The following is a 21,708-nucleotide window of genomic DNA, read 5'->3' as shown; positions in this document are numbered from 1 at the left end:
AGTCTCATGTAGAACATGTGAGGTCGGCGCTGCACCGCAGCCTCTTGTGGCTCAAACAGGAACTACAACAAAAAACAAACTTTTATTCACCTGAATCAGACTCAAACTCAGGAGAGAAAAGAATCTCCAGAGATTTTTTTCCAGCAAAAACATTCGAGTGTCGCAGTTTTGGGATGATGATAATTAATCAATGACTGATTTATCAGTCGTTACGAATCTGATCGATCGTGTAAAATTGAAAATTGAAGCTCTTTATATGTTCCACAGGCTTCACTCTGAGAAATAAGGGTTCTGAAAGGGTTCTTCCTGAAGGGCTGTGGTTCTTTCTAAGGGTGTATGTAACACTGTCAGAGAACGTGGAACATGTTACTGTGGAAATAAAACTTTGAGGGGAAAATGGATTTGGATTTTTAAGATTTTGTAAGAAGACTAATCCATTAATTGATCATTAATTTTACCAATGATTGATTAATGACAGAGGAAACTTTTTTTGTTTGTTTGGTCAGTTGTATTTTTGTCACCGTTTCTGAAGATGAGCTGAGACGTTCAGGGTTTCAGTGTTTGTGTAATTCCTGTCTCTGCCAGAGGGGGCAGACAAACACCAGTCAGTCAGTCAGTCAGTCAGTCAGTCAGTCAGTCAGTCAGTCAGTCAGTCAGTGTGGTCGCCGCTGAACGTTACCGGACTCTTTAACAGTCTGAGTCTGAAGAAATAAAAAGAAAAAAGCTAAGAATGGTTTGTTCTGAAGGGGGCGGGACCAGCAGGGCCCGGGCCAGCTGTCAGTCACATGCTGCTGTCCTGCAGGAGCGGCTCGATGTCCTCTGCGTCGCTGGTGGGCGTGGCCAGAGGGCTGGCATTCTGAGCATGTGTGGCGCAGGTCCCACTGGTCTTGCGGGTGGAGCTGCAGGTCTTGATTTCGGCCAATTGGTGGTGTTCGGGGATGAAGACGGCGACGAGGAGAGCGAACAAGACAGTGCAAGCTCCGAACAGGAAGGGAGGACCGGGGATGATCGACTTCTACAGAGGGAGAGAGAGAGAGAGAGAGACAGAGAGACAGAGAGAGAGAGAGAGAGAGAGAGAGAGAGAGAGAGAGAGAGAGAGAGCATTTAAAAGGACAGTTCAGAATCAAAAATACAGATTTTATTTCATCCATCATGATAGTTTTGTTGTGATCCGTCGAAAGACATTTGAAACTTTCAACTGAAAACAACCAAACCTAAAGGTGTGTGTGTGTGTGTGTGTGTTGTCTGTGTGTGTGTGTGTGTGTGTGTGTGTGTGTGTGTGTGTACCTCTATGTTCTGTGTGGTTCTTCCTGCTGTCGGCTCCATGTCGTTCAGCTCCACGTTGAAGAGGAAGAAGATGAAGCCGTAGAGAGCCGGACCCAAACCGTTACACAGACCTCTAATACCTGTGATCATCCCCTGAGCCACACCTGAGAGAGAGAGAGAGAGAGAGAGAGAGAGAGACAGAGAGAGAGAGACAGAGAGAGAGAGACAGAGAGAGAGAGAGAGAGAGACACAGAGAGAGAGAGAGAGAGAGAGAGAGACAGAGACAGACAGACAGACAGTTATAACAGATTCAAACATGCATTAAAAAAGAAACTCACAGAAAAATTGTGAGCCAAAATAGAAGATAAAGGACGAGCATCTTCCTCCCATGATTCCTATTCTACAGACAGACAGAGCGACAGACAGAGCGACAGATAGACAGACAGGTGTAGTGACCTTGCTGGTCAGGTGATGCGCTGTGAGACACCAGAGCAGAGACTGCTGGGAAGGTGATGGAGGACATGGCTGCTACTGTTCCTGCTGCCCACATCATCCTGAACAAGACAGGAAGAAGACACAGTCAGACCTGATATGATCCTCAGGGCGGATGGACAAGGACAGACATATGGACAGACAGACAGACAATATTTGAGGACAGGGGTTCTGCGGGTTTCAACATGTTTAAGACTTCTAAAAGACTCTTTAAGACCATTATGAAGACACTTCAGGAACCATTTCATTTTCACACTGGCAAAAGAGCACGAAGGATCTGTCGATCAGGGAACTTAATATTTTGGTTCTAACAGGCCTTAAAGGTCACATGTTGTACAAACACACTTTTCATGTTCCTTAAAGACATTTAAATCCAGATGATTAGATTTTAGATCGTTACAGACCTGCAGAAACGCTGTTCATAAGAAAGAAAACAGAGAAAAATCTAAGGTGTGCGTACGGTGAGGAATGAATCTGATGACATCACTCACCAGGGTTCAGAGCCAAAGCCGTACCAGGCCAGCTGGAAGAGCTGAAAGCCCAGACCCAGAAGAACCGTGTTCTTATTACCAATGGTTCTCATTAACACACTGAGGAACAGAGTCTGACAGAGAGAACAGAGAGAACATGATGGATGAAATGATTAAATACACAAGTTTGGAATGCAACAGGATTAATTGATGGATTTTCATTACTTTCTGGTATTTTATGGACCAAATAACTGATCGATTCTTGGAAAAATTATTTTGAGATTGTTCACTAGTTGAAAAATAACTCATTTTCCCACTGACAAGATTGAGACATTATTTATTCACCATTTTCTGATATTTTATGGACCAAACAATTGATCCATTAATAATAAAAATGACTGGTAGATTAATTAATTGATTTGCTCGTTTCTGTACCTGAGCGATTATTGAGAGGATTCCCACCATGGCGATGAAGGCGGCAATGGCTGCAGGAGAAAACTCGATTACCTGAAACACAGAAGAAAACCTTCTTTCAGTGATGCTCCAAACGTCACTGGGTGGAGGACAGAAAAGATGAACAACTGAGTAAAAAGGTTATTTATTGGTTTAATTGAATGAAATCGGTGTTGGGGCAGAAAATCAGACAGAGGGGATCAATCAGAAGTCAGCGCTGCAGAAATCTCTGGCTCTGTTATAGTTTGCATTTCTTTGAACCAATCACAAACATCTTTGGGCGGAGCTAAGCCCTGGACGCAGTGAATCAGCATCAAGGGGGAACATCTGCACGTAGGGAGACACTCGCGTATTAAAATGTCTACATCACCCCAAAGGAAAAGCTAACAGCTGTTAGCTTGTTTACGTCAGTGATCCAGGAGTGACTTTGCTGCGTTCAGTGTGCAGGTTGCAGCTCGGAGAAAATACACATAGTGGACGCCAGAGTCAGACTTTTACCCACAGTGTCCATCTGCCGAGTCAGACGAGGGATCAATAAACCAACGAGCAATTAGATACACGCAGAAAAGCAGCAGCCTCTTTTCCCAGCAGACATTTAGACGACAGGGTGGGTAACCGGCCTGAACTTCCTGTTCAGTTCTGGGTTTGTTATTCAGTCAGTCATGTGATGTGATCACAACAGTTTACAGAAATTCAACCAATCCCCGTAAATTCTGAAATTCTGTCCAAATTTTCTGCAAACTGAACCCACGAGTTCTACCAGTAACAGCAGTCGCCTGTGGAAACATTTACTTTTATTATTCACTGTGTTTCTGCATGAATGTATTTGTATTTTTCCACAGGTTCTGAACAGAACACATCTGTCATTGTTTGACATTCATCAACGCTCCGTCTGCTTTGATTTGATCATTTTGTGCTCGTTGTTTTAACGGACTCGGAGCTCCAAAAGGATTTAGCCTTTTTGTTTAACACGCCTCAGGAGACCTTCTTCTACGAGTGAAGCACATTTTGCTTGCGTTTTTGTGATCTTGAGCCTTTTTGTTGATGTTATTGAATTAACATGTTTTAATTAACTCTAAAAAATCACAACTTTCTTTTGCAATTTTAATTTAAAAAAAAAAGTATAAAAGAATTGCAACAAAAATCCCAAATTTTTAGAAAAGCTGCTGTGAAATCAGACATTTTAGGACACAACAATCCAACAATTCAGCAAAGTGTGTACGTGCGTGTGTGCGTTGCGTGTGTTGCGTGCGTTGCGTGTGTGCGTGCGTTGCGTGTGTGCGTGCGTTACCTGTCTCAGGTAGAGGAAGAAGCTGGAGTACTGTCCGGCCTCAGGCAGGTAGGACAGGAACACTGTGACACAGATCAGCAGCACTGTGGTGTCTTTGCCAACCCGACGCAGAGACTGAAATTTAAAGGTTTAAGGTTAATCAACCAATCAATCAATCAATCAATCAATCAATCAATCAATCAATCAGTGATTTAAAAGACTATTTAAGGAATATTTGTATTTTTCAGTCACTGTATTTTATTTAGATTTTTAAAAGCCTGATGTCAGCAGGTCAAAACAAACCACATGTGACCTCTGACCCTGTGATGTCACACTGTCTGTGTGAACTCACGGCGAAGGGGTCGGCCTGCTCCCAGGAGATGGGGAAGCCCCAGGACGTCAGCCGCATCTTATCCGGCAGCGACTCCGGGACCACAAAGAACACGAAGGCGATGTCCACTACGGCGATCACCGTGGCAACCAGGACCACGAGGCTGTCGCTGTACTTCGCCGACAGGTAGGCCCCGATGGCCGGGCTCGTTACCAAACTGGCAGCAAAGGTCGCCGAGACCTGATGAGACATGAACACGCACAGGAATGAGAGGAACCAGAAGAGACGGAGAACTTCACTGAAGCTTCACATCAGGAAGCACAGCAATGTATTTTATTTTGAAAAGCACTGTTTTATTTTGAATAGCACTGTACTTCAGTGTGCTGGTGTGTCGTCACGATAAGTTGTCAGAATGATATGTTCATTAGCTCCAGGAGAGACATGATGTTCTCCAACATCAGCTGGAGAACGTGTGAATATTTCAGCATCAGGTAAAATGAGTCGGAACATCTCGACAGATCAGATATAAAAGTCCAACACTGTGCGGTCGTAGTCGACACGATGGTTGTTGGTGTGAACGCCGGCACATAAAACACACAAGCGTCTCAAAGAGTCCATTTATTCGTGTCCTTCCTGTCCAGCCTGTGACCCCGGTCCATACTGACAGGAAACACCATGACATAGGAAGTTCAGTCAAACAAACACACCACATGTCGTCAGAGTATCAGACCTGAGACGCTCTGGTTGGTGTTGCTGTGTCAACATGTTAATGTCACTTCCTGTCTGAATGTCTGAGTGTGTCTCTGTGCTCAGTTACCAGTCCGTACGCCGTGCTCCTCTCGTGCTCCTCCGTGATGTCGGCGACGTAGGCGAAGATCACAGAGAAGGTCACGGCAAAAATCCCTGAGACTGAGATCAGAGCAAAATACCACCTACACACACACACACACACACACACACACACACACACACACACACACAAAACAGACTAATGTAATTGTGTTATTTTGTTCTGAGGTTGTGATGCTCTGATCATGTGACTGAAGAGAGAGAACATCAGCTGATCTTTTCTGCCTCACTGACGCCTTCAGCCACTTTTCACTGAACTTTAAAGCTTCTGCAGATTAAAGTCTCAATTTTTATATCCAATGTTTTTTCAGTTTATCTTTGAAGGGAAACTTGAGGATGTTCAACAGTAATGCTGAAGTGTGTGTGTGTGTGTGTGTGTGTGTGTGTGTGTGTGTGTGTGTGTGTAAATGCTGAGGCTGTCTGCTGCCTCGCTGGCTGATCTCTGCTCACATGAACAACATGTGACTGTTTAAACTCTAACAGGACAAAGACTGCAGCAGAGCAGAGCCTCCACCAACTCAGGTTTTTATTTGCACCTGTACAAATCGTTTTTTAATTATTAAAGGTTATCAAATTAATCCTGTCAGTTGAAAAATACGTCCAAACAAGTGAAGACAGGACGTCCATGTGCTCCACCCGTTTTCACCTGTGATTTTTCAACCAGTGATCAATCTGGCAAAATTTTTAGACTTTATTTCCTTTAAAAAAATGACTCAAACTGATAAAATGATGATGAAAATAGTAATTTTAATTAAAGCAGAGTATCAGCTGTCTCTCTCTCTCACAGACTGAGAGTTGGACTCACCAGGGGCTGATCCTCATGAAGGGGATGGGGGCACAGGTGAAGAAAACCGTCATGAGAAGGAACGACTTCCTGCCCCAGATATCTGACAGAGCACCAATCAGAGGAGCCGACAGAAATGACAGGAAGCCCTGAACAGAAGCACAGAAGAACGTCATGTCAAGTTCACACGTAACAAAGTGCTCATGGTACCTCTGCCACTTGCCTGGGGCAAATAAAATGCCACGTTGGGCAAATAAATCTGGAAACTTACTGACCAAACCAGCCAAGTGGTAAAAAAGAATTCAACTATCCTGTAAAATCAATTGGAAATCTTCAAGCGAAGGTTTTCAACCTCGAAAACACAGAGGTTTCCTGTTTTTTTTCCATTTATGATCACATTAAACTGAAAATCTTTGAGGTTTTAGACAAAACGAGGCATTTAAAGACGTCATGTTACCCTCTGAGAAACTGTGACCGACAAGTTTCACTATTTTCTGACATTTTTACAGACGTCACAGCTCTAGAATTGTTTAATCTAATTAATTTTAGTCTTTGTTGTTATTTAATAACCACTAATAAATAAGACAGTTTATACAGGGACGGCTAAAAAGACTTTCTGATAAAAAAAGACAAAAAAACAAAAACTGAACCCTGAAAACGAAAAAATAACTGCAGATTATTTTAATAACTGATGAACCATTCTAGTTCTAGTGTGTGTGTGTGTGTGTGTGTGTGTGTGTGTGTGTGTGTGTGTGTGTGTGTGTGTGTCTCACCTTCACTCCCTGAACCAGGCCATTCATCAGGAAGGTGTGCTGAGGAAACGTCTCATGGAGAACCTGAAAGAACAACACAGGGTCAAACATGAACACTTGAAGTTCTCACAGAACAGTGAATGGTTCCCGTCTGTGACGTCTTTATATTCTCCGTCACACAGAAAGGACCGTGGAGCGAGTTAAAGAGCATCTTAATGACTGAGCCGTGTGACTGAAGAGAAAACGCACCAATGAAATTCATGTTATCACACCGTCACACACTGAGAACACACACTGAGAACACACACCGTGTTCTCCAACAGACGAGGACAAACTGTCGTCCTGACCGTTCAGGTACAGTTTGATTTAACTCACTTCACTCTGAAAACAAACTAAAGGACACGCCAACATTTTTGAAGTCCGGTGTTTCAGATTAATGTCATTTTGTGTCTGATTCAGGAGGAAAAACTCGCCCCAAAAAACATTCAAAGAGGGACAAAGACATCTGCTGAAGACAGACGATCTCACGGTTCATCTGAGGAAAGCTGCATTAAAATCTCTAACGCCATCAAAATAAAACAGCAACATGTGACATCATCCAGCAGATTACTGTGTCAGCCAATCAAATATGAGCAGGTCCACATTCCTGATCGCAGGATAAAATGCTGCTCTCATGATAACTTTGTAAAAACCTCATGTTTTGGTGACTTCCTGGATCAGATTTCCTCTCCTCACCTCCACCTGAAATCATGACTGTTTTCTTCTCCTGATGGCTGCATTTAATGTTATTTCATTTGAAAAAGACAAACTAACAGAATAAATGCATTAATCTCTCAGTCTGGATTTTTATCATGAGAGACAATAGAATTTGGGGGTCAAAGGTCAAAGGTGTGTTTGTTCTAGTTGTTCTCTCCAGTTCTGATTGGTTCTCCTGTTCTTACAGTCCAGTGTGAGAGATGTGGAACAAACTCAGGTTCTCACAGTTCTTTTAGTTCAATTTTAGTAATAATTCATCTTTGTGTTTCTGTTTGTCGTCTGCAGCTCAGTGAGGAAACACGAAGAGACACTTTTGCTCTAAAGTAGGGCTGCGCGGTTTACACGGTATGACGGTAGAGATTTCTGCTCTACCGTCATACCGTCGATGACGTCATCACCTGCCTCCGTGTGAAAATGGCCGCAAGCACGGTAACGGTGGAGAAGGAGGGGCTGGTTTAAAAAAAAACAAAAAAAAAAACGTGCTGCATCCGTGATTTGGACGTGGTTCAGGTTTAAAAAGTCGGATGTTGAGCATAAAAATGTCATCTGCAAGATGTGTGGAGAAACTGTGACGCTAACAAAGACCCAGACGCCGTCGAAAGAACCCGGACCTATAACCAATAAACTATTAATAGATTTTATTTTTTTACGGGACGCTTCTATTTTAACTGGCGCAACTTTTCTAGTGTTTCCGTCGTTGGTTTATCTGATCAGGAAACACACAGACCAACTGCAGAGAAGCTGCGTGTGGAGGAGACTGTTGCTAATGACAACACAAACTAACGTGATGGTTAATGACATCATCACCAACCAGATGCTCTTAAAAAATTAAACAGCTGTATAAAGAGGCCTAAACGTAAAACAGGAGAGTCTGCGTTTGTCTGTGAGAAACTTTCAGATCTTCTCACAGCAGAGTGAACAGGTGAGGGAGGAGAGGAGGACAGACTGATCAATAATCAATCACTGATACCGTCGTCCTCTTGGACTGATTAAAAATACAAATGACAAAGTTGGTGACAAACCAAACCTGTGTTTCACACAAATAAAGTGTTTATGTAAAACAGAGTGAAACATCGTTCTGTTTACAGACAGTCTGCTGTCTGTAGTCTGACAGAGACACAGAGGGTCGTGTCTAGAAGGGAACCCTAGACCTGTGAAAGATCGAGAGTTTGATTATTTTAGTAGAAATAACGAACACGAGAGTTGTGCAAATAAAGAGTTACCTTCTAAAAAAAGGTGCGCAGCTCCAAAAATAGAAAATCATGTCGTGGTGTCGATGTTTTTAATGTGTCACTGAAACACTGATCACTGACCTGCTGTGATGGAAAAAATACTCACATTCTTTACTTAGGTGTTTTTTACAGATTTTTACAGGATTACAGAACCTTTTCACTGTTTTTGCCATTTGACTTACAGAAAACCTCTCTTACATGAAGTACTGTTTATAATATCCACTTTATTTTTGTAAGAATTTTTGTACTTCTGAGGTACTATCCTTACTTCTGTTGTTCTTCTGCACAATAAATACTCAAAAAATTACATTATATCTTTGCTTTTTTTGTTGTTGTTGTTGTTTAAATCAATTTAGTTTTGCTAAAGGACTACAAAACCCCTTCAGAAACACTTCCATTATAAGTTTTACACCGCAACATTTATACCGTGATAAATACCGTTACCGTGAAGGGATTCAATTTATACCATGATATGAATTTTGGGTCATACCGCCCAGCCCTACTCTAAAGGACAGAAGACTAGAGGATACAGACTTGGTTTGACTGCAGGAGGTTTGGATGGAACGTCAGAGCGACGGTCAGGGAGACGGTCAGAGCGACAGTCAGAGCGACGGTCAGGGCGACGGTCAGAGCGACGGTCAGAATGACCACCATGTGAGCGCTGGACAGACACCCATGAAAACATGTGAACTTATCCTTTAACAGAGGAGGACTCCTCATGTAAACCAGGTGATCAACCTGTATACCTCCAGCTGACTTTATGAAGTGACGTGTGTGTGTGTGTGTGTGTGTGTGTTGACTCACAGTCAGCATGGGCGTGGTCAGCAGCCCCCAGGCGAAGAACTCCAGGAAGATCACCACCACCGCGTGAGTGACTTTGGCTCGGCCTCGGCCGTGCTGCGGCGAGAAGAGAGACGCCAACATTAACTATTCATCCTCACATCCTGTTGGATCATCAGGGAGGGACAGACATGAACCGTCACCTCTCTACTGTTTCTTCTCACTCATGTTCTCCACTGATGTTCTCATCAGAGCTGCACAATTCATCTTGATATTAACGCCATCGCAATATGGCCTACAGGAACTTTCACATCGCAGGACGTGTGACGTGTGTTTTAAATTTTCAATTAAATACGGTGCTGCAGAAATGTCCTGAGCTACACATCATAGTTTTACAGAGAACAGTTTTGTTTGGTGCAGATTCCTGCTGAAATCACACCATAATGATGTTTGAACTGAAAATGAGAATAATGAGGTAAAAATGAGCATTTCTTCTAATATCACAGAGATATTTTTTCAAAAACACTCAGCCCTATTGCAGAGAACCAGAGGATGGTTCTGAAGAAGTCACCTTGGACTCTGGGAACTTAATTAATGTGGGAAATGACAGATAACATGGTTGCAGTCTCAGACTGTTTGGACGAGTTTCAAAACTGACAACAAATAGTCCAGTGGGAGGTTTCATTTTTACTCAACAACTGGATGAATGAGACATCAATACAGATTGTAATAAAATCACAGTATGGCCAAGTGCAATATCTACATCGCAAAAACCAGAACCAAAACACAATATTTAAAAAAAAAGGAAAAATGTGCAAGTGCTGCAGAGATGACCTGACCTAAAAATGTTTCTTCTCCCGATGAAAGAAGACATGTTTGTTTGGTTCAGACCTCAGTAAATATCATAATTTTAAAAGATTTTTTTTCAGTGAACATGAACATCGTGATGCAAAACTGATCATTTCCACAAATTGTGTCACATTTCCCATTTTCTTTCTAAATAATCACAATATGACTTTTTTTTTTAACCAAATTGTGCAGCTCTACATCTGCATGACACCTTCATTGGAAGGTCACATAAACAACTTTATGTTCAGTACACTGAATGCACCGTTCTGTCAGTGTTCTGTCAGTGGTCTGTCAGTGTTCTGTCAGTGGTCTGTCACTGTTCTCTCAGTGGTCTGACACTGTTCTGTCACTGTTCTCTCAGTGGTCTGACACTGTTCTGTCACTGTTCTCTCAGTGGTCTGACACTGTTCTCTCAGTGGTCTGACACTGTTCTGACACTGTTCTCTCAGTGGTCTGTCACTGTTCTATGGTCTGTCACTGTTCTCTCAGCGGTCTGTCACTGTTCTGTCAGTGGTCTGTCAGTGTTCTATGGTCTGTCACTGTTCTATCAGTGGTCTGTCACTGTTCTCTCAGTGGTCTGTCACTGTTCTATGGTCTGTCACTGTTCTCTCAGTGGTCTGTCACTGTTCTATGGTCTGTCACTGTTCTCTCAGCGGTCTGTCACTGTTCTGTCAGTGGTCTGTCAGTGTTCTGATTTGTTCTCCGCAGCAGGACGAGGGAGAGACTGATATTCAGAGGAAAAGGAGCTGAGCTGCAGACCCATGTTTTAGTTGACAGCATTTATTTTAAAATTTGTTTTATTTGGTGTATAGGCTACACATTTTTACAACTGGAGAATGTAAGAATCACTTTAGACCTATAACAACGATAAATGATTTATTTATTTTCTTTATTACCATTACTGATTGCTATATAATTGTTAGTCTAAGCCTCTGGGAGCTGGTGGAGAGGGAAGAAGGAGTTGCAGGCTCTAAACTAACATGAAGGACTCAGAGGAATCGATTACATGCAGATTTATCAGCAGAACTGACCATAAACACACTGAACACTGCAGTCTGCTGCTAACATCACTTTACCTTCTAACAAACACAACCAGAGTGTTTACACACACATTCATATTCTGGTTTTTCAGCATTTACAAGGGAACATGAGAACCCTAGTTCTTCATATGAACCATGTCCCTGTACATACGATCAGAACATAAGAACAGTTTCCAGGCTTCTGATCGATCATCTGCCTGCAGCTGCGTCTTAATTTTTTACTATGATGAGATGCTTCAGACTGCATGAATATCCTCACTCCGATCGGCTGCATATAGAGGTGCAAAGATTAATCATTTAATTGATTATTAAATTATTCACCAGCTTTAACCTTGTGATCTGTTTGAGTCATTTTTTAAAGAAAAAAGTCTAAATTGTCTGCTTTCAGTGTTTCAATCATTTTTCAACATTTTCTGACATTTTATGGACTAAATAACTAACTGAGAAAATAATCATTACCACAAAACACTTGACAAATAGAGCCAAAAATAGGTGCAAACATATGGAGTTCACAAACATACCTATTTACGTTTTTCAGTGAAAGTGAGAGTAATGATGTACAAATTAAAATTCTCTCCAAAATCACAATATTAGTAAAAAAATAATCTCATAAACACACACACACACACACACACACACACACACACACACACACGTGTATAGATGTACACACACTTTATGTAACTGCTGACTTTCAGGTGAAACCTTAAGGGAAAGTTGAGCCTAAATGGTTCTATATAACCAGACACAAGACACAGGATATCAGTTTGTACGTAAACGCACCACTCAGATGTGTCCAGGTGTGAACAAACTGTTCTCAGGTAATATGTGAGGACTTCATGGTAATGAGCCAATCAAAGCGTTATGACGGCGCTATTAACGTTAACTACTTATTAATGTTTAGCTTCAGTTAAGAGAAGCAAGTTGATCAAAGAGCTGACGTTAGCTAGCAGTTAGCTTAGCTAAAGTTAACGACAGAATCACCGTTACTTTACAGTCAAACATGCAGCCGCTAATGTTTACGTTAGCTAATGTATAAAAACACATGAACACATGAACAGACCTGCCTGTCCCCTGTCTGTCCACTGTCTGTCCACTGACCCTTATTTTGATTGTTCCTTTATCCCACAGTTAAACATTAAGTTAGCCCTCAGTGCTAACAGTGGGCTAACAGCGGGCTAACAGTGGGCTAACAGCGGGCTAACAGCGGGCTAACAGCGGGCTAACCTCGCTACTACTCACAGAGCTGCGGACCAACATGACGTCTCCTCCGGCCTCGCTCGCTCTTTTCTCGGCGGTCATGTCACATCGTGCCGTAACGATCCTCACATCCAGTCCGGACAGCTCCTCATCCTCCTCAGGTCTGTCCGTCTCTTCCAGGGTGTCCCTCTGTCCGGATCAGACCGGCGTCTCTCCGCTGTCATGGAGTCCACACACAGACGACTTTTACCGGAGCAGTGAACTGTGAAGTGAACGGAACTCAGCGGCTTTCGATTTTCACCAAATTCCTCCGCTCTGATCGGAATTTAACAGTCTATCCGTTTGTTTTTATCACCGGGATGCTCTGAGCGGGAGGTGCTGTCACCTCAGTCTGCTCTGTAACTATCTTTAACACAAGCGTATGATTATTATATTACATAACAAGGAAAAATCACCCTTTAACACAAAAATGTGTGAGAGAATACATCAGCATCATAAGACAAAAAAAAAAACTTACGGATTTACAATTATTGCCTACATGTTGAGATTATTGTTGTCCTTTGTAACGTGTATGTATGTGTATGTATATAGTGGTTAACTTAACAGAGATATTTTGATTTAGTTCACTTTTTTAGTGTTTAGTTTTAAGCTATCGAAAGAGAGAGAGAGAGAGAGAGAGAGAGAAAAAAAAAAATTTGGAGGGTCTTTTTTTTAATTTTCTGTCGTCGGTTTTAAAAACACCGCCCCTCTGGGCTGTCTGTTCAACCAAAACGAACATCCACGGTACCTCCTCCTACGTGTGTGACAGTGTGCTATAAGCTGCCCTCAGATCAGCTCTTACTCTGCATCCTGTCTTCACTACACAGCTAACATCTAACAGATCTGACCGTGGATCAGTCGGAGCAGAGCGCCCCCTGCTGTACGGCTGCTCTTGCTGCACTGCAGAGAGCGTGTGATGAACTGAGGCTCGTCTGAAGACATGGTGTCCCGACGTTAAAACCTCAGACTACAAAGAGGACACACACTGTCCCTCTTCAAGTGTCTCTGCCATTAACATCTCCGTCTGAGACAAGACGGCTGTACGGAGAGTCTCACTATTTGGCAGGAAGAGCCAGCAGCAAACCGCACCGCCAACATTCGCCTGGATCACTATTTAGCAAGAGAGAAAAAGGCGGGACTCGACGGTGGAAGAATTTTTGGCTTCAGTGCAAACCTGCACAACAACCAGTGTCAAGACAACCGGCATAATAAATGAGACTTCCGCTTAGAATGTATAAAAATAAAAGCCTCCGTGTAACCGTTGAAACTATTGACAGAGAAAGCCCAAATGTGATGTTTTTAATTAATGTAACACTGAGAGCAAGAGAGAGGTTTCTACTTAAAGGTATGAATAAATGTCACATATCAATAAAAAATGTATAAAGTGTTTTAATTCAACATGTTATACTAAATTTATATACATTCAAAGTCAAAATGCCAAGAATAAAGGAGAACCAGTTGTAAAAAAAATCAGAGGTGGCAGATTATTTTGCATTTTGAAAATAAATAAATAGAATAAAGTTGAAATACCATTTCCATTATCAAACCAGTGGTATTTGAACTCTATAGTCAACAATTCGAATATATTGTCAAAATGCTAAATAAAATTAATACAATAAAATCTTTTGATTTATTTGATGATTTAAAATTCTCGCTTTTATTTTGAAGGCTGTGCTCTTCTCTTCCGCCCTCCCTCCATCTTAGCGCAGCCAGCTCGACGCAGCGGAGAACCAAACGGAGGCAGAGCGGATCAATTTGGAGCCTCGGCGGTTGATCGGGATTATGCGGCGACACTGATTGCTGCTCCGGTAAGAACCCGCGGCCTCCGGCCTCACACACCGAGCCGTTTAACGGACACTTTGTCCGCCGTCACGTTTTTAGCGCAAACAGCGAGTTCAGCGCTGTGTTTTTTCCCCTCAGACCTCCCCTCTCCCTTTGTTCGCTTGCGCCTTTTTTTTTGCACCGATGCGGGTTTTGTAAATACTGGCGCAATATGGCGGCTGTCTGGTGGTGGTGATGGTTGGAGGAGGTGACCAATTATCTGTGCACATATTTAAATACCGTGGAGTGTGAGCAGCGGGGCAGGTCGGGAGGTGGGCAGGTAACCAGGAGGGTAAACTGTGACCTCTGGCTGGTCATCTTCATCATCTTCATCATCTTCATCATCAGTCAAAACATCCAGCAACTCCTCAGTGGAGCAGAAACACACAGTGATGACAGTCTGAGCTCAGTCTAATGTGACCTGCATACTTTAATCACACACACACACACACACACACACACACACACACACACACACACACAGAGATAGAGAGAGAGAGAGTGTGTGGAGAGGAAGAGGAGGAGGAGGAGGAAGAGGAGGGTCATCTCTGCAAATACAAAAACAAGAATGTCTCAGCTGATAGGACAGAGGTGTGTGGTTCTCCTGTGTGTTCTGTGGTGAACTCAGCTCAGGTTCTGACAGATACTTTATTTTTGGGGCTGATGTCAATAACAATATTAGGGACTCAAAAAAAAAAAATCGATATATCAGCTGATTGGTTTTAATAAGCTCTCAAATGTGTTTATCAGACACTCGTGACAAACATATAATGGAGGCAGTTTATATGGTCCAAACAGTGACCTGTCACTGCTGTCTGAACTATTATAAATAAAAATAAACATGTATATTTTGGCCTGAGTGAGACGGATGATGTGGATAGATACTGATATTACAGGACTAATATCTGACATTCTGATATAATTCTGATATTGATATATTGGCCAGTTTTCTTTGAACAGAATATGATGTAGAATATTTCTCTAAACATTTTTTGCAGTGACGTCTCAGAGGTGGTTATTAAACACGTGACAAACACATATAACAGGTGGATATCAGACGGTGTTTACAGTGATACTGATATCTGTGTGAAAGGTCAATATAATAAGATCAATAATACCAGCGATATATGGGTCAGGTTCTGTCAGGGAAACTCAGGTGAGGTTCTGTGCTCTGAGTCAGTGCTGCTGTCTGTAGTTGCAGTGTTCCTGCAGCGCTGTGTGTGTGTGTGTGTGTGTGTGTGTGTGTGTGAGATGTTCAGGTGCTCCTGTAGCAGCAGCAGGTCTGTGGTTTGTGTTGCACTTGTTGTGGTCGTCGTCGTACAGAACTCGTCTCTGTTGAACGTTATTTTTGTCACTATAAAGCTGTTATCTGCAGAACATCAGGAGCAGAGAGTTTCTGTGTGTTTCAGAGGGGAACTCATCCTTTAACATCATGTCTGTAGTTTCCCAGCAGCCCTGCTGTCTGTGACCTTGTCAGACTGAACATATCTCTGGAGTTTCTCTCTGCTGCTGCTGCTTTGTTTATGGGATTGTTTTTAAAACAAAAATCACAGTATGATACATTTTGAGACACAAATATGACAGAAGAAAACATGAAGGAACATAGAAAAACAAAAAAGAACAACATACAGAAGAAAAATAAAACAAAAAGCATAGGATGTGTCTGTGCGCTCCACATGTTTGGACCTAGTTTTTCATTTAACAAGATTGTGACTGGATTAATTAATCAGTTTTCCACATTTCTGATATTTTATAGACCAGTTATTGGAGAAATTATTGCCAGATTGATCACTAGTTGGAAAATAGATCCAAACAGGTGAAAACCTGCAGGAGTGTTGAAAGAGGAGTGCAGCAGGGTGGAGGCTGCCCTGACCTTTGACCTCTGACCCTGTGACCAGTGACTGTCAGAGGGTCAAACAATAATCAGATTAGTCACAGAGCTCAAACTTAAAGTTTCATTTCAGAAAGAAAACACTCAGAGTTTCCTTAAAGATTCACTGAGTTTCAAATGTTGACATGAGATGAACACGATGATGATGTCAGCTGAGATCAGAGAGAATGATGGGAAAAAAAAGATGTCCGACAGCTGAAGGAAACATGAGGAGTTTTTATCGTGGAGGAATGAATCTGCTTCCTGTTTTTTAATGCGGAGTCCAACAGTAACTTAGGAAACAGAGAAACACTGATCTGTGATGATTATCTGATTAATCAATCAGCCAATCAACAAAAGATTCACCAGCAGCTAAGAAAAATTTCCAGAATGAAAACAGGTAAAGATCTGTGTAATAATGTCCCTGTTTGTCTGTTTTCTGTCCTCAGGCTGAACTGTCCGTCTCCTCATCGAGTCCATCAGCTGTGACGTCGCCTCAGTCTCCAGGTGTTAGTCTGTACCGGGCCTGTATGCAGCTTGTCTGGGGCCCGGCCTAGTTCCTGGTGCACTTTCTTTCCCGCCACCTCCTCCCTCTCCTTTCCCTACCCTCCTCCCCCTGTCCCCTCCCTCCATCCTCACTCCCCCTCCACACACACACACACACACACACACAGCACCCAGCATTTAGCCCCGGACCGGCAGCCTGGCTGGCTGCCCCCCTACAGGTGGATGAATGAAGACCCCATTCAAGAGCCCAGCGGCCCCGCGGCCCCGAGCAGACGGGGGTGAGTTACAACATCAAACACTAAAAAAAACTCTCAAACTTAAGTTTAGAGTCCAAACATGAAAACAGGCGGATCTCCACCTGTTTGGACCTAGTTTTCAGCTAGTGATCAATCTGGCTATCATTTTTCCAATAATCAATCAGTTGTTTGGTTCATAAAATGTTGAAAAATATTGATCAAATAAAAGACTTAATTTTCAGGCTCATTCAAGGACGCCCCGACATCTGAGAACTGATAAATAACGATCACATGAATTTGTTGTTTTGTCACATTAAGAACACTTCCTGTGTTTTCCCTGACCTCAGATGTTAGAGTGTCCTTGAACGCAGCACCTCTCAGTGTGACGGATGCTGAATGTTTGTGTTTCAGGACATTCAGGTGTGTCTGCAAACATGATGAAGAAAAAGAACCCGCACAAGTAAGCCTGAAAGATGAATCACATTTTATTTTATTTATTAAGTTTCATTCACCTGTTCCTCTAATCGTTTTTCTTTGTAAATCCGTCCTCCCCGCAGGAAACAGAGGACCAGCGTCGGTCCCAGTAAGACTCTGGCTCAGCCCAGAAGGAACATCGTGGGTTGCAGGATCCAGCACATCTGGAAGGAAGGCAGTAAGTTGGATTTAAACAGGCTGTTTTAGCGCTGGGGGGAGGGGGAGGGGCTTCTTTTTTCCTCTTTGAAATCTGTGTGTCCCTCTCAGGTAAGTCATCCCAGTGGAAGGGGACAGTCCTGGACCAGGTCCCTGTTAACCCCTCCCTCTACCTGATCAAGTACGACGGCTTTGACTGCATCTACGGTCTGGAGCTGTACAGCGATGAGCGGGTGGTGGGACTGGAGGTCCTCCCTGACAGAGTGGGTGAGGAACAACTAATCAAACGAACCCTTTAAAACACTGAAGTCACACAACGACAAACACACTGACAGACCAACAACACAACAACAAACACACTGACAGACCAACAACACAACAACAAACACACTGACAGACCAACAACACAACGACAAACACACTGACAGACCAACAACACAACGACAAACACACTGACAGACCAACAACACAACAACAAACACACTGACAGACCAACAACACAACGACAAACACACTGACAGACCAACAACGACAAACACACTGACAGACCAACAACGACAAACACACTGACAGACCAACAACACAACGACAAACACACTGACAGACCAACAACACAACGACAAACACACTGACAGACCAACAACACAACGACAAACACACTGACAGACAAACAACGACAAACACACTGACAGACCAACAACACAACAACAAACACACTGACAGACCAACAACACAACAACAAACACACTGACAGACAAACAACACAACAACAAACACACTGACAGACCAACAACACAACGACAAACACACTGACAGACCAACAACACAACGACAAACACACTGACAGACCAACAACACAACGACAAACACACTGACAGACCAACAACACAACAACAAACACACTGACAGACAAACAACACAACGACAAACACACTGACAGACCAACAACACAACGACAAACACACTGACAGACCAACAACACAACGACAAACACACTGACAGACAAACAATGACAAACACACTGACAGACCAACAACACAACGACAAACACACTGACAGACCAACAACACAACAACAAACACACTGACAGACAAACAACACAACGACAAACACACTGACAGACAAACAACGACAAACACACTGACAGACCAACAACACAACGACAAACACACTGACAGACAAACAACACAACGACAAACACACTGACAGACAAACAATGACAAACACACTGACAGACCAACAACACAACGACAAACACACTGACAGACCAACAACACAACAACAAACACACTGACAGACAAACAACACAACGACAAACACACTGACAGACCAACAACGACAAACACACTGACAGACCAACAACACAACAACAAACACACTGACAGACCAACAACACAACAACAAACACACTGACAGACAAACAACACAACAACAAACACACTGACAGACCAACAACACAACAACAAACACACTGACAGACCAACAACACAACAACAAACACACTGACAGACAAACAACACAACAACAAACACACTGACAGACCAACAACACAACAACAAACACACTGACAGACCAACATCTCCTGAGTTCTCTGAGATAAAATCACAGATTTTCTCAGTGGAGTTTGGTTGGTTTGTAGACAGTGAGATTTGTCTTATATTATTTCAGCTTTCTGTCAGAAAGGTCTGTCTGACAGAAAGGTAAAGAGGAGAAAATATTCAGACTGCCGCGTACACTAAAACTGAACGGTCTCTTTTTTATTAGAAACATGTTTGTTTGTGGCTGCTGACAGCAGAGGTGATGATGTCAGTATAACCTCTCTGTGTGCCTCTCTGTGATTGGCCCAGCTCCGGCCCGTGTGAGCGACTCTCTGCTGGCGGACACGATGATCGGGAAGGCGGTGGAGCACATGTTTGAGACGGAGGACGGGCCGAAGGAGGAGTGGAGGGGGATGGTTCTGGCTCGAGCTCCCATCATGACCTCCTGGTTCTACATCACCTACGAGAAGGACCCGGTTCTCTACATGTACCAGCTGCTGGACGACTACAAGGAGGGAGACCTGCGCATCATGCCCGACTCCAGTGAGTCACAGCACGCCCAGACTGGTTCTACTGGTTCCACTGGTCCGGTAGAACCAGGCATCATTTTAGCACCCTTAATCAATTATAGAAAATATAATTCAAAGAATTTAAAAGTCACAACTTTTCTTGCAGTTTTCGCTTGTTCCTGCAAAAAACACACCTAAAAACACTGAAACATGCAACACAATTTTCAATGTTGGATTAATTGTTTGGTCCATAAAATATCATAAAATACTGATCAAAGTCCGAGATGACGTCCTCAAATGTCTCACCTTTTGTCTTCAACTCAACTTTCCTGTCAGAGAGGAAAGAAACCAGAAAATATTTAAGAAGCTGAAATCAGAGAAATTAGACTTTTTTTAATGATTCCAAATGATTAATTGATCATCAAAATCGTTGCAGATTAATTCAGCATGTGATTAATCGCCACTCAACCTGCTCCTCTCTCTCCCCCGTGTGTGCAGATGAAAGCGCGGCAGCGGAGCGCGAGCCCGGCGAGGTCGTCGACAGTCTGGTAGGTAAACAGGTGGAGTACGCCAAAGAGGACGGCGGGAAGCGGTCGGGGATGGTCATCCACCAGGTGGAGGCCAAACCCTCCGTCTACTTCATCAAGTTCGACGACGATTTCCACATCTACGTCTACGACCTGGTCAAGACCTCCTAAAGTCCACAAACCCCCCAGAAAAAGACTTACAGAGACCCACCAGAGAAGAAGAACTCCACAAACATCCTGAGACTCGCCACGATCCACAGAGACGCCTGAGACAGACAGACCGTGTCCTGTCTTTACTCTTCTTTTATCATACGCCTTAAAAACAAGGAAAATACACAAAATTCAGCCCCGTTAACGAGACAAACCAACAAAAACCAGCTGCAGAGGAGAATCCACTCCTTCATCTCCGTTTCCTCTGAGATATAAAACAGTTTCAACACGTCCACAGATCTGGTCTTATTTGGCTAGAACCACATAAAAACACCCTCCAGAGATCTGTGAGGACACAATCCTGAGACACCTCTGGACCAAACAAAAACGTCTCCCGACCTCCTCCACCCTGAAACCCCGTCAGACCATCTGAGACCTCCATCAGAGGAGGAGGAGGAGGAGGAGGAGGAAGAGGACGGGGGGACAGAGGAGGTCTGAGTCTGCCGGGGTTAATGAAGGGACGGGACGTCAGGACTACAGGACCCCCTCCCCTCTACGCTAGCTATGTACGTGGAGACGCAGGAGGAACAGATGTCCAATCACAGAGCATTTGTTTTACTGACCCCGCCTCCCTGCAGGTTGGACGCTGAGTGGACGAACCAGAGGACGCAGACTGTTTACTTTTTTCATTCTTTTATCATTTGTGGTGATTCCTACATTACCCAGAATGACTTTAGGTGTCACATGTATGAGCTGTTTGTCTGATTGGCTGCATCAGTTGGCCCAAAATGGCCTGATTGTTAGCATTGTTAGCATCATTAGCTGTTGTCAGAAAACAGGTTAAAACTGCATAAAGCTGCTCTCAATCTGATTGGCTTGTAGACGTCGGGTCGGTCTCTGGTTGGACTCTGATTGGTCCAGGGAAGAACGTCAGGGTCAGGTAGGTCATGCCTTCACCATCCTGGGGAAAGAACCGTTGCAAACTGCTTGTGATAGGTTCAGTTTGAGTAGGAATGCTAATGATGCTAACAAGCTAATTTACTACTTCAACCTCTCCCTGCTTTTTGTGAAGAATCCAAAGTGAACTTTGTTGGGAAAACTTTTTTTTTCTGTTCAACAGTTTGAACTTTTTCTTGTTATTTAAAGTTTGTGGTGCAGCTTCAGTTCTCACGAGCTTCGACTGACCAACGGCTCACACTCGTCCCGTTTTCAACATTTGTGCCAAAACATTTTCAAAAGAAAGTTTTCAGTGTTTCAGACCCTCAGTTAGAACCAGGAGGACGAGGGTTCTCCTGCTGATGAGGGCGTGTCCACACTGTAACCCTAGATTTGTAAAATTTGAGTGTAGGTTTTTTTT

The 21,708-nt window shown here is 43.1% G+C and overlaps 2 protein-coding genes across 2 annotated transcripts; one reads left to right on the top strand and one right to left on the bottom strand.

The window, feature by feature from the left end:
- slc71a2b (solute carrier family 71 member 2b) lies at positions 1-12,950 on the bottom strand. The gene is made up of 12 exons (XM_084727716.1): positions 12,567-12,950; positions 9,460-9,552; positions 6,689-6,751; positions 5,937-6,064; positions 5,100-5,214; positions 4,304-4,522; positions 3,973-4,086; positions 2,664-2,735; positions 2,250-2,362; positions 1,723-1,820; positions 1,288-1,430; positions 1-1,015 (listed from the first exon to the last, which is right to left on the bottom strand). Exons 1-12 carry the CDS (start codon positions 12,624-12,626, stop codon positions 782-784), a joined length of 1,452 nt encoding a protein of 483 aa, XP_084583842.1. The 5' UTR covers positions 12,627-12,950; the 3' UTR covers positions 1-781.
- A 1,288-nt stretch (positions 12,951-14,238) lies between these two features.
- Positions 14,239-20,604, top strand: spinb (spindlin b). Its single transcript, XM_084727715.1, has 7 exons — positions 14,239-14,371; positions 16,704-17,039; positions 17,409-17,457; positions 17,555-17,649; positions 17,739-17,894; positions 19,475-19,708; positions 20,173-20,604. Exons 2-7 carry the CDS (start codon positions 16,988-16,990, stop codon positions 20,370-20,372), a joined length of 786 nt encoding a protein of 261 aa, XP_084583841.1. The 5' UTR covers positions 14,239-14,371; positions 16,704-16,987; the 3' UTR covers positions 20,373-20,604.
- Positions 20,605-21,708: the final 1,104 nt, after the last annotated feature.

The sequence above is a fragment of the Lutjanus erythropterus genome, chromosome 10, assembly GCF_056507025.1.
Source record: "Lutjanus erythropterus isolate fLutEry1 chromosome 10, fLutEry1.hap2, whole genome shotgun sequence".
In the NCBI taxonomy this organism is placed as follows: Eukaryota; Metazoa; Chordata; class Actinopteri; order Lutjaniformes; family Lutjanidae; genus Lutjanus; species Lutjanus erythropterus.
Note: the sequence above shows the minus strand (reverse complement) of the source record. Positions and strands in the feature narration are given on the sequence as shown.

Excerpts from the sequence above, each read along its gene's own strand:
- slc71a2b (XM_084727716.1), bottom strand. The coding sequence starts at position 12,626 with ATGACCGCCGAGAAAAGAGCGAGCGAGGCCGGAGGAGACGTCATGTTG. Across the intron at positions 5,215-5,936 it reads TTCATGAGGATCAGCCCCTG|GTGGTATTTTGCTCTGATCT; the intron begins GTGAGTCCAACT and ends GTGTGTGTGTAG. Across the intron at positions 2,363-2,663 it reads TCCTCTCAATAATCGCTCAG|ACTCTGTTCCTCAGTGTGTT; the intron begins GTACAGAAACGA and ends TCTCTCTGTCAG.
- spinb (XM_084727715.1), top strand. The coding sequence starts at position 16,988 with ATGAAGACCCCATTCAAGAGCCCAGCGGCCCCGCGGCCCCGAGCAGAC. Across the intron at positions 17,040-17,408 it reads GCGGCCCCGAGCAGACGGGG|GACATTCAGGTGTGTCTGCA; the intron begins GTGAGTTACAAC and ends TTTGTGTTTCAG. Across the intron at positions 19,709-20,172 it reads GCGCATCATGCCCGACTCCA|ATGAAAGCGCGGCAGCGGAG; the intron begins GTGAGTCACAGC and ends CCGTGTGTGCAG.